This window comes from Sinocyclocheilus rhinocerous, unplaced genomic scaffold (assembly GCF_001515625.1).
Source record: "Sinocyclocheilus rhinocerous isolate Xijiao unplaced genomic scaffold, SAMN03320098_v1.1 scaffold929, whole genome shotgun sequence".
In the NCBI taxonomy this organism is placed as follows: Eukaryota; Metazoa; Chordata; class Actinopteri; order Cypriniformes; family Cyprinidae; genus Sinocyclocheilus; species Sinocyclocheilus rhinocerous.
The window spans coordinates 405,477-423,480 of NW_015652158.1; the positions used below are offsets into that span (position 1 = coordinate 405,477).

At 36.1% G+C, this 18,004-nt stretch overlaps 1 protein-coding gene across 1 annotated transcript in view; it reads left to right on the plus strand.

Annotated features, from left to right (window-relative positions):
* The window catches only part of LOC107713871 (dual specificity protein phosphatase 8-like), a 12,023-nt gene extending 3,413 nt beyond the window's left edge, over nucleotides 1-8,610 (plus strand). The window contains exons 2-5 of the mRNA XM_016519515.1: nucleotides 4,489-4,655; nucleotides 5,195-5,354; nucleotides 5,600-5,723; nucleotides 6,777-8,610. Coding sequence (XP_016375001.1) covers nucleotides 4,489-4,655; nucleotides 5,195-5,354; nucleotides 5,600-5,723; nucleotides 6,777-7,851 — 1,526 coding nt within the window. The 3' untranslated portion in view covers nucleotides 7,852-8,610. The remainder of the gene's footprint in view (nucleotides 1-4,488; nucleotides 4,656-5,194; nucleotides 5,355-5,599; nucleotides 5,724-6,776) is intronic.
* The last annotated feature ends 9,394 nt before the right edge of the window (nucleotides 8,611-18,004 follow it).

Genomic DNA, 18,004 nt, shown 5'->3' on the forward strand with positions numbered 1-18,004 from the left:
AAAAAAAAAAAAAAAAAAAAATATATATATATATATACTGCTTTATTCACTGTGAGGAAACTGAAGGTGAATGAAAAAAACAAGATAATTTAAATATACATTTTTAAAATATTATTTTATTTTTTAGTATAATTGTATATACACATTGTATATATTGTATGTATGTGTGTGTGTGTGTGTGTATATATATATATATATTAGTGCTGTCAAACGATTAATCGCATACAAAATAAAAGTTTTTGTTTGCATAATATGTGTGTGTACCAATTTTATTTTTTAGTATAATTGTATATACACATTGTATATATTGTATGTGTGTGTGTGTGTGTGTATATATATATATATATATTAGTGCTGTCAAACGATTAATCGCATACAAAATAAAAGTTTTTGTTTGCATAATATGTGTGTGTACCATGTGTATTTATTATGTATATAAATACACACACATGCATGTATATATTTTAGAAAAATGTTATTAAATATATTTATTTATCATATAAATTATATGAATATAAGTATAGACATGTAAATACATGTAAATATTTTCAATATATATATATATACTGTATGTATGTGTATTTATATATACATAATACATATACACAGCACACACATATATATTATGCAAACAAAAACTTTTATTTTGCATGCGATTAATCGCTTGACAGCACTAATATATATATTTATGTGACCGTGCATGTATTGCATTTACACTCATCAGAATCTTCAATGCAAGCACTTTCTGGCAGTTTTGCAATTCATACAAAACAAGATGGTTGCTTGCAACACAGAATGTGTGTTAATCCTACACTAAAATCAATAATGTAGTCATTTTTATCTCGGCGAGCCGCATGTCATGCAACCCTCAGAGTGGATTGGCTTAGGACACATCACGCCTGTGGAATGTCAGCCAGCCAGGTCTGCACTAATTCAGTCAAGGCAATGTCTATTTCTCTGTCCTTCCACATGCTTTTCTTTTTGTGCACGGCCTGGAAACTGATTTCACTTTGGCTTGTGATGTCATAAAGCAGGCTACTCAGTCGTGGGATGTTAAAACCTCGTGTCGGAGCATCGAGGTGCTAGTCAAAACTTCTGGCCACCCGCGTGTTGAGCGATGATGCCATGCTGCTCGGCGGCTGCTTTTAATAGCTGGAAACAGGCAGCCCTTGCGCTGGGCCTTAAAGGGCCAGGCGCTGCAGATTTGAATATTCAGCTTGCGCTTTTATAAAGTCAAAACTGACCGAGTGAGTGGTTTGAAACAGCTTCCTGGTAGCTTGCATGGCGTGAAGTCAGTGTGTGAATCGAGTAACACTGACACTTCTTTCCGTGACAAGAGCGGGTCATGATGTAATTTGTGACTCACGTGAAAAGGTCTTCTAAACAGGTCTGTTTGGTTCGACTCGCATAGCATATCGAATGGCCTTGCTGAGTGATGTCATGTGAACATTACATTGAAAGGTCCAGAACTCTTTCTCTGCTGTGAAATGGGTCAGTAAATGTTGAATCGGATGAAACGAATGGATTGATGGATGAATAATTGCCTTCTCCAGTCACATGCATCTGCTCACAGACTCTTACTTCATGCCGATGAGCTCATCTGCTTTTATTGCCTGTATTTAAATGTTTCACGTCTTCTGTCGCTATTTTGTTTCTCAATCTCTCCCTGTTTCGTAACAGTGATTCTCCCAGCTTGATTTGCATGTGCCTGTATGTCTCAGACAGACGACCCATGCAAACTCAAACACTAATTCAGCGTGATGTCATTGCCCCATCTACATGAGCGAGGACTGATTCCAAATCAGCAGTTCCTTTTTTTGTCTTTATTTCAGTTGTTTAAAGGAATAACACAAGCATAGTGCTGTTTTAGGTTTGAGGTCACCAAATAAAGGGCTAAAAGAGGCTTCATTAGGGATCGCAAAATAATTGCAGATGGAAATAAGCCATTGGCTAAATCTGGTGCAATGCATTGCATAGAAAATAGTTATGTTAAAATATCATACATGGTCCAAAAAACAAGCAAACAAACAAATACATAAATAATATTGAGGCCAGTGCATGTGTGGGCGAGTGTTAAGCAGGTCACAAATGTATTTTAAACTTTTATGCAAACAATTTTAACTACGTATATGACATGAGTTTTTATATACGAGTCATTTTATAGAGTAAACATTTCTGTCAATGTGCTTTGGAATTATATTTATTGTGTAAAATATATTTGAAAGTGTTATACAAAAATGTATATTTGATATTTAAATGATTTATGACATTTTAATCATTTGTTTTTTAGCAGTTTTTTATTAGTAATTTTAGCACAATGACATATAACATCCAAAACTCCATAACATTGCTTTTTAGGGTTCCTTAGCAATAAAACGTTTAAAATTCTCTATTAGACTAAGACTAAAGTCCCGTTCGCACCAAGAACACAACTATATCAGTGTCCACAGCGATGCACGATAACGTTCTTTTGATTACAAGCTTAAGCAGCAGTTTTGTCGTCTGCTGCTTTAAACTTATTCTCTGGGGCGTTTTTGGTATTTTCGCCTAAATTTGACATACTCAAATTCAAATGTTTACCCTACACACATACAATGGAGGAAATGAAAACAAATGGTTTCATTGTAAAGAAAACCCTTTGAACTACAAAATATGAGTGTAATTCTTTATAAATAACATTAGCTTGAGCTCTTTAAATCCGGATGGTTTCTGATTGGTTGTCAATGTTTTTATTGTTCATAAAATCTTTCAGAAAGTGGCTTTAACAATATCATTCCTCTGTGCCGTTATCGTTATACAGCAGACTCACTATTCTTTAAAACTATGTCTTATTTATATCATTATATTCATCGTCCTTGGTGTGAGCGGGCCTTTAGACTGGAATCATTTACAATGAAAGTGTGTGTGTGTGTGTGTGTGTGTGTGTGCGTGTGTGTGTGTGTGTGTGTGTGTGCTTCCTCTGAGCTCTGGTTGGGTGTCAGTGTTCCTGTGGCCTGCTTCATTCCCGCTGTGTGATGCTGGACACAGGGAGAGGAGATGAGATCATGCAGGAAGAACCAGACACTGACACCCTATCTGCCTCGGCTTTCACCATGCAGCCCATTGCTTTTCTCATTTCCTTTTCAGAGAGGAGCTTAGCCACTCTTGCAACCCGGCAGTAGTGTCGACCGATGCGCCAGCTAAAGCTATAGTGTTAGTTTGGAAATGTAATAGGTTTACCCTGCTTAAAATGTAAAAGTAGTGTAACTATTTCAATTATTTTATTAAAGTAATCTAACTGATTACATTTTGATTACTTTTATACATTTCTAAAGGATGTTTCAACTGTTAATCATTTTCAAGCATTTAAAGCAGGCAGGGTTAACCTTACAGACTGATGCGGTCAGATTTTCAAAATCCTTCTTCACTTGAATTGAGATTATGATAATTTAATTTTAAAGCACAGCCACCACAAAATCAGACCTTTTTACTTTGAGATCATTCTGAGGTTAAATACAGATTTAAAATCATAAAAAACAGTTTTATAGTTATGATGTTGTTTTTTAAATCAAATCCTTGCATAAAGGAAACACTGGCATAGCAATGCCTTGGTTTTTAAGATCTACATTACATATTATTTTTTGGAGTCTACCTGGGTTGGGGTGGGTTCTAAATTTGCACAGATGCTTTTTTTTACATTACTTTTCCTTAAAAAAATAAAAATAAATCAATCAATAAAAAGTAGTTAACAAAAAATAAAAATAAAACAGTTAATCTTAAAAAAAGCATATACATAGACCAAAGTAGGAAATAAAATGAGTTATCAACTGAGCATGTGTCCTATTCTGTGTCCTAAACTCCTGAAACATTGGTGTCTAAAATTTTAAAGCAGTCAATGCAATTTGGGAAAGAAATCAATCAAATCGTTATGCGTGTGAAAATATTCACATGCAACCCCCTTTGTAATCGTTAACATTTTCATAAGTAACTAATTTAATTACACTTTTTTTTTTTTTAATTAAATTACTTAAATTTTGTAATTAAATTCCGTAATTCCGTACATGTAACTATAGTGACTCCCCAACACTGCAAACTGGCTTGCTTGAGTGAAAAAGCAAACATGGGTTCAGAGAGTGTAAAAACAATACCACAACAGATGTCTTCATCCTGGCGGAGGGTCATCCACTGTACACTACGTGTGCTGGGTATTCTAGTGCAAGAATTGAAACGACAGGATGTTTCTGCTGTGGCGGAAAGACTTCTTGGCCCTTGTGGAGTTTGTGTTTGGGGTTCATGTGTAATTCAGTCGGTTAGGATGTTTGGAAACCCCCTTCATTGTTACTATTATTCCATTCTTATACTGTAAGTAATTGAGTTTGCAGCAAAATGTGTGTGTGTGAGAACAATGTACGTACACACAATATTTTATGGTCTCGATGTGTGGTAAGCTGAATCATATCCGAATAACTTCATCCTAAAACAGTTCTCTTCTTCTCTGTACTCTTTCAGGTGGCTTTGCAGCTTTCTCGTCCTGTTTTCCTGACCTGTGTGAGAGTAAACCAGCCACTCTTCAACCTCTCAGTCTGTCCCAACCCTGTTTACCTGTGGCCAACGTCGGTCCCACCCGCATTCTGCCCCACCTGTACTTGGGCTCCCAGAGAGACGTCCTCAATAAGGTTGGTGGACCTCAAGAGTTAAAATAAAATGTTAAAAAAATAAGTTGTATAACTATTGCATACAGACCCCTTTAATATCGTCATATCAAGGAAATGCTTTCAGATTCTAGCGCTCAGTAATTCCTGTGGTGAAGACAACAAATTCATGAGGCATGATCAGATAACAAGGAATAGTTTTCTTTTACCTGGAGGGTGTTTGCGCATACCTTGGAACAACTGAATTGCAGTGTATCTCATCACTTACTTAGATAACAGGCAGCTGTATTCCGGGAAAATACTTTCATTGATGTTGGGTTGATTTAAATGTTAGCCCTGTCAAGTTGACATGAAACTCACCACCAAAACATGTTTTTTTTTTTTGACAGATTATCTTTCTACATATTTCTCATTTACAATAGCTTTAGCATGCGTGGCAGACTCACTGATACAGCCGGAATCTGCTCAAGGAAAATGTTGAATTCCCCCCCCATAGTTCTATCTTTGTCGGAATTCTTTGGTCCGTTTGTATGAACTTCTTCAAAACTTCCATCTTTTAACAGGAACTGATGACTCAGAATGGAATCACCTACGTTCTAAATGCCAGCAACACTTGCCCCAAACCTGACTTCATCAGCGACAGACACTTCATGCGCATTCCCGTCAACGACAGCTACTGCGAGAAGCTGCTTCCATGGTTGGAAAAAACCAACGAGTTCATTGGTAAGAACGTCAGACTTTGTGGTTTGCTGAATGGACAGTGGGGTATTCTAGAAGCAAGCTTGTAAGACGTTAGAGAACTCTAAGGTTAGGGGCTTGGTTAACTCTAGCCATCTGTGCATCAGCATTTGAGGGAGGTATGAGTGATGTCACCGTTCGAGGTTGGCGAGTGAGATGACCTCATGCTTTGTGTGCAGTTTAACAGTGGAACTGCTTTTGACCGGTTTGCTGTTTCTCTCTATCCACAGACAAAGCCAAGGTGTCAAACTGTAGAGTCATCGTCCATTGCTTGGCTGGCATATCCCGCTCTGCAACCATTGCCATTGCCTACATCATGAAAACTATGGGCCTGTCTTCAGATGATGCTTACAGGTAACTGCAGCTCTTTGGATGTTCAGATGCTCTATGGAATGCCAGACCAAGCCTAGACTAAGGTCTAAGTTTGTCTAGTTGGTGGAACAACATAGTCATATGTGACAAAACCAGTCATTAGGGGCATTTTTTGCAGATTTATGCATCATCTGAAGGCTGAATAAATTAGCTTTCCATTAATGTATGGTTTGTTAGGATAGGACAATATTTGGTCGAGATACAACTATTTGAAAATCTAGAATCTGAGGGTGCAAAAAAATCAAAATATTGAGAAAATCACCTTTAAAGTTGTCCAAATGAAGTTCTTAGCAATGCATATTACTAATCAAAAATTAAGTTTTGTTATATTTACGGTAGGAAATTTACAAAATATATTCATGGAACATGATCTTTACTTAATATCCTTTTAATTTTTGGCATAAAAGAAAAATCGATAATTTTGACCCATAAAATGTATTGTTGGCTATTGCTACAAATATACCTGTGCTGCTTATGACTGCTTTTGTGCTCCAGGGTCACATATTGTTCACCAACCAAAAATGCTGATTAATCTAGTCACGAAGTCTGGTAGGAACATCAGCATCTCATGATGGGGACCATCCCCAGTTGAAAAAAAACAGCATATGCTGGTTAGGTTTGTTTAGGTATGCTTTATAAGCTGGTCCTGAGCTGGTTTAAGCTGGTCCTAAGCAGATAGCTCCTGCTCAGGACCAGCTCATAACCAGTTGCCATGCTTCAAAACATACCTAACCAGCATATACTGTTTTTTTTTTTCAACAGGGTCATCCAAACCACAATATTGTTTGTGTCAAATAAAATATGGTGTCTAGCTGTTGTGTTTTGGATTGTAGTCCCAACCTTGAGATATTCTTAACAAGCTTAATCAGCAAACCTCTGTTGGTTTACCAGCATAGTTGTCTGTCTGTGCCAGTCCACCAGCTAGATCAAGATCAGACCAGCAATTGCATAAATGTCTCTAAACTTGGCTAAAAACAGAAAACCAGTTGAATTTTGGTATCCAATTGAATTTGTTCATATCTGACGTTCCTGTAGGTTTGTGAAGGACCGTCGGCCATCAATATCTCCGAACTTCAACTTCTTGGGTCAGCTGCTGGAGTTCGAGAGAGGCTTGCAGATGAAGAGGAGTCTACCCTGTGACCCTATAAGGTTAGCAGGGAAGCCGACTGAAGAGGTGGCAGAGGTCCGAAAGATGGAGAGCGATCGCTGCGACCAGCGGACTTTACAAGCTGCAGAGATCGCCCTAAAGCCTCCATCACCTACCTCGCTGCGGAAAGACCTAAGCTCCCTTCACCTGTCCACCGAACGAATCCTTCAAAACAAACGGCTCAAGTGCTCCTTCTCCCTTGACATCAAGTCTGTCTACTCCTCGAACCAAAACCAGCAATCTTCTCCCAACTCCTCATCGGACTCGGAAAACCTGCCCAAACTCTGCAGGTTTGACAGTCTAAAGAACAGCAATGGAGTATGCCAGCACCCTTCAACGAGGAGCCACCCAAGCCCTACGGAGTTACAGTGTACTGCTGTGACTAGCAAGTCCAGGACGAGCCAACAAAGCGAGAGGTGGGAAAGCGGTGGCTCGGAGAGGTTAACTCTTTCCCTCAAACTGAAGCATGGTAACTGCGGGCCAAGACCCCAGGATCCCATTTGCGAGACCAACTTGAAGGCGCCTTCTTTCCTCAGCTTGCCGCTGGGTACATCTGCTTCTTGGACCATACATAGAGGCTCGAATGAAGCCACCACCCCAATCACACCCACGGGTGACTGCCATTGGTTCTTAGGCACTAATTTGGCACCATCTGGAACAGGGAGCACTGTGCACTTTGGCAGCGGTCCTGCCTGCGCGGCTTACAGTTGCAGTGGCCAAGCTGGCAACTCCAAGCCCAGGGACAAAACGCCGGAGCCGCTGGACTTTCAAAGACACAGCTGGCTCGAGGACGGGAAAGCAGTAGTGTGCAGCGTATCGCAAGTGGACACGAAGTACAAGCGCCGCAGCTGCCAGATGGAGTTCGAAGAGGGTATTAACACAACGCAAAGCAGCGAGGAATTTGGGAAGCTGGGCAAGCAATCCAGTTTCTCTGGTAGCATGGAGGTCATCGAGGTATCCTGACAAAGATGACAATCCAACTCCAGTGAAAGCTGTTTATTTATCACAGTTCTGTTCTGTTGTTAAAGAGCTTTGCATCTAAGAGCGACTTGTGTCTGACGCCTTTTTCAAACTAGGGTTGAAACGGTGTCGTTTAGGTATAAAAGGATACACTAAAGACGCTGTCCATTTGGTTTTGCAAAAAGCCAAGTCTCTGGTATGGTGCTGGACTACAAGTGTTTTTGAGGAGCTTATAGACTATGATATGCACTCACACCAAAGACCTCAGAGAGTGACCTTTTTCTGGCATGCCATCTTATAGTACACTCAAAATGAAGGAGCACGACGGAGGATATCCTTCTAGCATGACTATACAAAGACACTAAACATGAAAGAATGAAACGAGTGTGTGTATGTGTGTGTTTATGCTGGTTTTGATGCAGATTAGGGCAGTCGCACTTAACGGTGACTTCTGAGAGGGAACTGTATGTATGCCCAACTTTGAGAAGATGTAATTGCTGTGCGACGTTTATTTTTCTGTCATTGCCCAATGTTCTATTTAGCTATAAATTGAGTAAATAAGGGCAGTTGCATTCAGTAATGTCACTATTCAGTGTTATATAGTTTATCAACAGTGTAATAAAAGAGTGAAGATATGAAGTGTATGTTAAAGCTGAGACACTCTCAGACCTACTACTGTGCACTGAGCATGCTCAGAATGGCTGGCTACCTACAAATAGACAAGCTGCATCCAGCAGCACTATGTACTAAGCTGTAAATCTAGAAAGGGACAAAACGCCGGAGCCGCTGGACTTTCAAAACAATTGGCTCGAGGATGGGAAAGCAGTAGTGTGCAGTGTATCGCAAGTGGACATGAAGTACAAGCGCCGCAGCTGCCAGATGGAGTTTGAAGAGGGTATTAACACAACACAAAGCAGCGAGGAATTTGGGAAGCTGGGCAAGCAATCCAGTTTCTCTGGTAGCATGGAGGTCATCGAGGTATCCTGACAAAGATGACAATCTAACACGAAGGCAATAACTCCAGCGAAATCTGTTTATTTATTACAGAGTTCTGTTGTTAAAGAGCTTTGCATCTAAGAGCGACTTGTGTCTGACGCCTTTTTCAAACTAGGGTTGAAACGGTGTCGTTTAGGTATAAAAGGATACACTAAAGACGCTGTCCATTTGGTTTTGCAAAAAGCCAAGTCTCTGGTATGGTGCTGGACTACAAGTGTTTTTGAGGAGCTTATAGACTATGATATGCACTCACACCAAAGACCTCAGAGAGTGACCTTTTTCTGGCATGCCATCTTATAGTACACTCAAAATGAAGGAGCACGACGGAGGATATCCTTCTAGCATGACTATACAAAGACACTAAACATGAAAGAATGAAACGAGTGTGTGTATGTGTGTGTTTATGCTGGTTTTGATGCAGATTAGGGCAGTCGCACTTAACGGTGACTTCTGAGAGGGAACTGTATGTATGCCCAACTTTGAGAAGATGTAATTGCTGTGCGACGTTTATTTTTCTGTCATTGCCCAATGTTCTATTTAGCTATAAATTGAGTAAATAAGGGCAGTTGCATTCAGTAATGTCACTATTCAGTGTTATATAGTTTATCAACAGTGTAATAAAAGAGTGAAGATATGAAGTGTATGTTAAAGCTGAGACACTCTCAGACCTACTACTGTGCACTGAGCATGCTCAGAATGGCTGGCTACCTACAAATAGACAAGCTGCATCCAGCAGCACTATGTACTAAGCTGTAAATCTAGACATATTTACATGTATATGTAAAATAAATGTACTTCAACTTAAATGGTCTATTTAAAGTTGCATGCATTTTTGCTTTAATTTATTGTATTGGTTTCATTCTGGCAATGAGCAATAATATATTATTTGAAAACATTTTGGTCTTTGTCTGAGTCTCTGGTGCAAATACAACACAAACACACACATTTATAATGGCTGTTAACTACAATACACCTACACACTTTACTTGTATGTGTTATCTAAATGGAGACAAACCGTAAACTTCTATTGCTTTTAAATATAGCTAATTATAAATACTATAAAACGTACATTTAATCTCTAACAAGTTAAACTTTTACAATATTAAAATAATTATTATTAAAAAAATTTTAAAAAAAATTAACAAATGAGGACATTTAACAGCTAACAGTGTGTAAAAAATTGGAGGTTTTCTCAGATTTTAAATGTTGTCCTGAAGGTAATATATATAGAGATCCAGCTAACAGGAAACATTATCAGAACGTTCTGACAAGGTTCTCTTAAAGTTATGAAGAAACATTCCTCCAGTAACGTTAATAGAACATTCATTCAACGTTATTTGGTCTTTAATGTTCTCCAAAATGTTTAGACATTTTTAAAAAGTTAGTACTTGCTTCAGAATGTTCAGAGAACATTTAAACGTAACGTGTGCAAACAGATAAAACTGAATGTTGCCTATATGTTGACAAAACCAAGAAAAAAGTTTTTATAATGTAAAAAAAAAAAATGGACACACACACACACACATATATATACAATTTACGACACATACTATATGTGAATATGATGCATACAAAATATATATATATATAAAAATAACATATCCCATTTATTAAACTGCCTCTACACTAATGCTGAATATCAAACCAATTAGCAGACTGAGACAAGAATACCCTACAACAGACTACAGAGCTTAGGTTAATTTCCAAATATTAGGGTTGCAATCAACATCTAAATCTAATTGTGTATAAGTGACGTTCATTAGTAAGTGTTAGAGTCTGGTGTGGTAGGTGTTGCTTGGAGGAGACAGATTTGTGATGCTTTGTTATAGACTTTCCATTAAGCCTCTTGACAGGCCAAGATTTGTGTTCTGTATTCTATATGGTCAGGATCTAATTTAGGCCATGTTTCTGTAGGAGTCCATGTAAGTGTGTGTGTGTGTGTGTGTGTGTGTGTGTATGTGTGTGTGTGTGTGTGTGTGTGTGTGTGTGTCATAAAAAATACTGTCCCCAAAATGAAGGCAAAATGTCAGGTCTGTAAATAAGGTTTTAATTGAAAATATCAAGTGATATTTGTACTGAAGGCTTCATCTGTAGTGCAGTAATATCTTTCTTTTGTCTCTAGACCCTTCAGAAAGGGGTGTACCCAAAGGTAGGGTGTTCAGTCATAGGTCCTCATTGGGGGGTTAAGTAGGTATAGGTGTGTGTGTGTGTGTGTTTCACATCTGTTACAGCAAATACATTTCAGACAGCTCAGCACTAATGAAGGCGACCATTCACTCTCTAATGATCTGCACCTTACTGAAGCCACAAACACACACACAATATACGCTTAAATTTACAACTGTACTTGACTGACTGAGTGGTTTAAAATCTATGAGCCCTAATTGTCTTTTGCATGCCAGATTCCTTGTTTGAGTGTAATTAGGAGAAGGACAAAATGATGAGCGTATGAGAAATATAACTCACCCAAGTAGAGTATCTTCCTCTGGCTTTATTTGGCAAAGACATACTGACTAATGCAGAGACTGCCAAAACACTTATTTGCTTTTATAAATGCTCATGTTGTGTCTATATAATTCTTATTATTTTTTAATATATGCATCAGTTTGTATATGCATTTTAAAGGAATAGATACGTATGTTTCTTCATCAGATTTGTAGAAATGTAGCATTGCATCCGTGTCTCAGCAATGGATGCTCTGCAGTGAATGGGTGCCGTCAGAATGAGAGTCCAAACAGCTGATAAAAACATCACAATAATCCACAAGTAATCCACACCACTCCAGTCCATCAGTTAACATCTGGAGAAGATGACAAAACAAACAAAACAAAAAAAACATTCAGGAGTTAGGGTTAGTTCCGGCTAAAATACAAATCCATAATCCATAATTTCCTCCAGTGAAAAAGTGGTCTGGTCTGAATCAGGAGAGAAATATGCACAGATATGCACAGATTGTTTACGAGCCAAAACAGGATTTTGGTGTATTTTGATGAGAGACAACAGGAGATTGTAGCGTTATTATGGATTATGGACTCATATTTTGGCCTGAAGCAATGGTTTGAAGTTAAAATGCCTTAATGATGGATTTGTTTCAGCTTTTGTCTTCTCCAGACAGATGTTAATGGACTGGAGTGCTGTGGATTACTTGTGGATTATTGTGATGTTTTTATCAGCTGTTTGGACTCTCATTCTGACGGCACCCATTCACTGCAGAGCATCCATTGCTGAGACACTGATAAATCAGAATTTTTTTTTTTTAACTGTTTAATATGAAAGAGCCTCAGCAACAACAGAAAAAAAAAAAGTAATGTAACTGCCATCACACTACCGGGGGAAAAAAAAAAAAATTAATTGAGTAGAATCACTACTTTGTGCTAGCTACTCCTTAACACGGATCTACATGCACATAACATATTTATAATTCACATTTTATTCAAATCAATTTCAGCAAATAAGGAAGGGGTTTGGTGTCACCTCGCACTGAAATACTGACACCTAGTGGTGTGGATTCAGTGTGGATTACTGTGCAATTGTGGACACACTCCATGATTCATTTATTCCATGAGCAAAATTATGTCAGGGGTTTCCTATAAAATACATAAAGTGAGTAATATTGAGCACGTCATGTGATCTCAACACAGCGTCTTTCATTAGAGGAGACCGGCTCCACGTGCAATAATAGGTTACTGATATGAGTTTACATTTTTATGTATGAGTAAAATACAAAAATACAGCAGCTGATCTCACCTCGAATGAGCAAATGGACAATGTGTTCGCAGGCCTGTGCGTGAGAGAGCGTGTGAACAACCGATAAAGAGAACGTTTGATTATATCCAGATGTGACACTGTAATGTGGAGCTCTGGCGTCCAGATCCAAACCCTCTGTATGGAAACTGTTAAAGAATGATGACGTCATCAGGACATGTTCCCCTTTCCATGATCTCTAGAGCAAGTGACTAATGCTGCTTTCAAAATAAAGAAGACTTCTCGTCCCACTTTTCTCTCTCGCTCCTCCTCTGGACTTACATAAGCAGCACGCAGTGAACTACTTTCTCTCAACAAATGCAGGCCAAGGTAATTATGATAAATGAATAAATACTTCATTCGAAGCAAATTGGTTTAAATGTCAGAATAAATTGAGATTAAAGAGCTGATGGCTGGTCGTTTGATGGCCCATGAAGCTCCGGATGTGAACATGATTTGGCTCAGTTCAGGGTTATTATCGTTAATTAAAACTGAAACCACAACCATAACACCATGATCTCTAGAGCAAGTGACTAATGCTGCTTTCAAAATAAAGAAGACTTCTCGTCCCACTTTTCTCTCTCGCTCCTCCTCTGGACTTACATAAGCAGCACGCAGTGAACTACTTTCACCGTGGCAGGCCAAGGTAATTATGATAAATGAATAAATACTTCATTCGAAGCAAATTGGTTTAAATGTCAGAATAAATTGAGATTAAAGAGCTGATGGCTGGTCGTTTGATGGCCCATGAAGCTCCGGATGTGAACATGATTTGGCTCAGTTCAGGGTTATTATCGTTAATTAAAACTGAAACCACAACCATAACATTTTTTTTTATTCTTATCTTGAGGTAAAATAAAATAAACTTTAACTGAAATAGGTAAATAAACAATGTTTTTTATTTTTATTTAAATGTTTTTTTTTCATATTATGTTCATATTAAGCGCTTAAATAACTAAAACTAAATAAACTAAAACCAAAAACTAAACCTACACAGACATATTTTAATTTAAAAAAGGAAAAAAAATTATAAAAATGACAAAACAGACAGCAACATTACTAAAACTTTAACTAAAATTCAATTATAATATAAATTAAAATGTAACATATATCTCAGTTGTAAAAAATTATGCATAATTTATATTTGTTTATTATATTTTTTATCATATTTCAGCTTAATTATATTTCATTCAGTATTAAGTATATACTGTATTAGGCACTAAAATAACTAAAACTAAATAAACTAAAATAAGAAACTAAAACTACATGGACATATTTTTTGGTAATGAAAAAAAAAGAAAAACAAATTATTGTTTTATATAAAAATAATAATAATAAAAACAACAAAAACACAAAATGACCAAAATTGTATATTATCAAATAAAATAAAAATAAAATATTTAAAAAAAACATAAAACCTAATTCAAAATATTTTTGAGATTTAATTATTTATTGGATTGTTTGTTTTGCTTTATCTATCTATCTATCTATCTATCTATCTATCTATCTATCATTTATATGTATATATATATATGTGTGTGTGTGTGTGTGTGTGTGTGTATATATATATAATGTAGGTAAATAAATCATGCCCAATAATACCCGAAACATGCATAAAGAAAGTAAATAATATCGGGTAGCCTAGCGATGTTTTGCTCCCACTTTCAGATTCAGACTGCGTCTCAAACCGTTCACAACAGCGCTTTAACACTTTCTAAAGTGCATCTATTTTTGCAGTTACAGCAAAGAGTGATCGTCCTTTGTTCCATTCATAATAAATGAGCAGGTAATGCAATGCTCTCTCAAGTCTCATGTCCTTTAATGGCCCCCTGCACAACAACCACTCTTTATGAATAAATAATAGTGTCGCAGCTCGCAGCTTCCGCAGAAGAGAGCAGTGGTCAGCATGCGGTCAGATATCAGATATCAGCTTTAACTGGACCGTCCTCAACCTGCTTACTGAAACAAAGAGTTTTAATAGGTCATACAATGGAACTGATCTACATAAATGTCAGACCAGTTTGCTTATATTGACAGTAAGGGCCATACTGAGTTGTGAGATGTATTTTGGCTTTTCATTCAGTTTGTATAGAATGTCATCAACTGGTGCTTTTTCTAGTTTCATTTGTCATTTATCAGTCATGTTTAGTTTGTTGTTGTTAGATCTTTTTGGTCCAACAATTCAATTTTCAGCACATCTCAAGTAATTTATTGTGTTTAGTATCAATCTGTGATGGAAAAAAAATATATAAAAAAAAATAAATAATAAAAAATAAAAAATAAAAATAAAATAAAATAAAATATTATTATATTATTATTTACCAAAGAGAAAATAGTCTGGCCTTTTGTTCAAAACTGTTTATATTATCATATTAACATTTCACAAAATAAATATTGCATTAGTTTATAGCTACAATTTTATAATGGCTTTTCATAATTTTTGGAAAGATTGAAAATCTGTATCTGTGACAAGGGTACAACAATCTATGTTTACAGTATATGTAATGCATGGAAAAAATAATAAACTAATTTTGATGTGACGTTCATTAAACAGAAATAATAAAGAATCAGGTTCTGGGCCTAAATGCAGCGTGTGTGAGTGTTTGTGAGGCTGCTGGCTCAGATGTTTCTCCATCGATCTGAAGTCCGGCGGCTGCTGGAGCGACCTTGTCTGCCCCGGAGGTGTTATATTCAGCCCTGCACCGATCTGGCACCACGAGTCATCAGACTCCAGGAAGAGATCTGCACAGTTCTGTCCACAGTCACGCAGTGTCTCGAATCCTGAAGGAGCGAGGGAGGTCAAACAGACGAGTGTGATGGAGAAATATAGTGGAGTCATGGCTGTTTTGTGGCTTTTAGTCCATGTCTGTAGAGAAGCTCTGATGTGGTCTATATTCTAGTCATCTAAATGTCGACCAAAAAAAAGACCAAAAATATTAATGACTCAGTTTTCAGAATGTGTATACAAACTTTAGTTTTAAGTCTTAAATATTGTGTTGCATTCACAATCACAACCAACAGTGAGGCAACTGAACAAAAAAATAAATAAAAGAAAGAAAGCAGGAGACAAACACTCAAGTGTACACTGAAGAAGCAGAGCACGAGTTTCTTTTGATGACAGATGTCGCCCTCTGGTGGATTTGATCAAATATTGAACAGAAACAGCATTACTTACATCTTACTGTGACACAAGTGTTACTTTATTATTTTTTTCAAATAAACTTCTTTTTTTTAATAGCAGTACATACTCAGTAAAGCACAGAAACACTTAACAATCATTCGCGTTGTTCAGTTTGTTACATTTTGAATTCTGTCATTTTAAAATGAGTTAAACTTTTTAAAAGAAGTATTAAAATGCCACACTTTAAAAAAAAATATGTTCTTGTCAATCTCAAGCACTTAAACGTGTTCATTAATAACAGGAAAGAAATGAAGTTATGCAGAGGGTTCTGAGAGTTAACTTACATGAGGGTGTCAACTCGGCATTCATTTGAATTATAATATAATTATAATTAGTGCTGCCAAATGATTAATCGCGATTAATCGCATCCAAAATAAAAGTTTTTGTTTACATAATATATGAGTGTGTACTGTGTATATGTATTATGTATATATAAATACACACACATTCAGTATATATTTTGAAAATACTTACATGTATATACATTTATATATTTATATTATTATATTTTATATTCTAAATAAATATTTTTAATATATAAACATACCATATTTTTCTTAAATATATACATGCATGTGTTTGTATTTATATATATACATAATAAATATACACAGTTCACACTAATATATTATGCAAACAAAAACTTTTATTTTGAATGCGATTAATCGCTTGACAGCACTAATTATAATATATCAATGTTATTATAATATATTAAGCAGTTTGTGTCATTTGAACCTAGAAACAGCACAGTGACCAACAATTATTATTGTTATTATTAGTTGTTGTTGTTGTTATTTTTATTAACATATAAAACCAAACAAAGCATAGCACAATGTAATGTTAAACATATAGGCCTATTGAGATTACAATGTAGCAGGGGAATTGAACATTTTGCTATAATATTTTATACAGGCCTTTTTATTTTTTAACAGCCTTAGAACAGACACACATCAGTCAGATTCAGTAGAAAACATATTTAATCACAGGAGATGAATTTACACATTTGTGTTTATAAAAGGTTGTCATTAAAATAAAAAGGTTAACAACGAATTCCAGGTCTTTGTTACTTTAGTGTAGCAGTACTATTACTATTAGCAGCAGTCGGCTCGACTGTGTTTTTATTTTTATTTTCGTATTAATGAAAAATTATTGAACATTACAATAAAATGTTAACAAGTAAATCCAGATACACAACAAGATAGAATAAGAGCTATCTTAAACTGTAGAACAATGTTTAAGAGGAGAAGGAAAAAATATATATATTATAAAACAATAATAAAAAAATAAAAAAATACATATAAACAAAATAGACAATCGTTCAAATTTTCTTCCTTTTTCCTTTGGACACGATCAAGGATTACAGCGGGGGAACTATACTTTTTACAGAAAAATAAAAATCTCATGAAATCTAACAGTATGTCAATCTTTTTGTTATTAAGAGACACCAGAGCTTCCATTTCTAATAAAAAAATAAATTACACTTTGGTATGCATTTCGCAAATTTATGTTTATGAATATAATATTTACCTTGCAAAATGTAAAAGTTAACAACAGACTCAATCGTTTTACTTTTGTGTGAATAAGCGCAAATAACATCTTTTATCTTCTTTGCATTTCTTAACATCAGACCAAGTGTAGCAGTACGAGTTTTTATTAATTATTATTATTATGCACAAATACAAATACAGAATAAGAACAAAAGACAAAGAGGGTTGCATGCATTAATCCAAAGCATACTATGTTAGCTTATAAGAGTCTTACATGCAATACAATTATTAGAGTTTCTAAAAGAGTTTATACACACATCAACATCTTTCCTGAAAACAAAAAAGGAAGGAGTTTTCTTTGAAAATGTACATTTATGAATGCACTGTGTTCGGCTAACTGAGACGTGTTATAGCACTTTTGTTGGTTTTGATTGCTTCTGTTGTCCTCGTTTGTAAGTCGCTTTGGATAAAAGCGTCTGCTAAATGACTAAATGTAAATGTAAAATTTTGGCAAGAAATAGCAATACATTAATACTAAATTTAAAATGAGAAGGGTCTAGATTAAAAAAAAAACATTTTTGGGGGGTTATACAGAAGTTTGGACATAATATATATATACTAAATATATTTTTTAACAAAATTGGAAAAGTCAACCCAGAGCACTTTAGTGTAGCAGTCAGAGAGCGTCTTGCGCAGCACGCACTACGTCACGTCTGCGTGTAGTCTTCAGCTTTGACGGAAAACTACA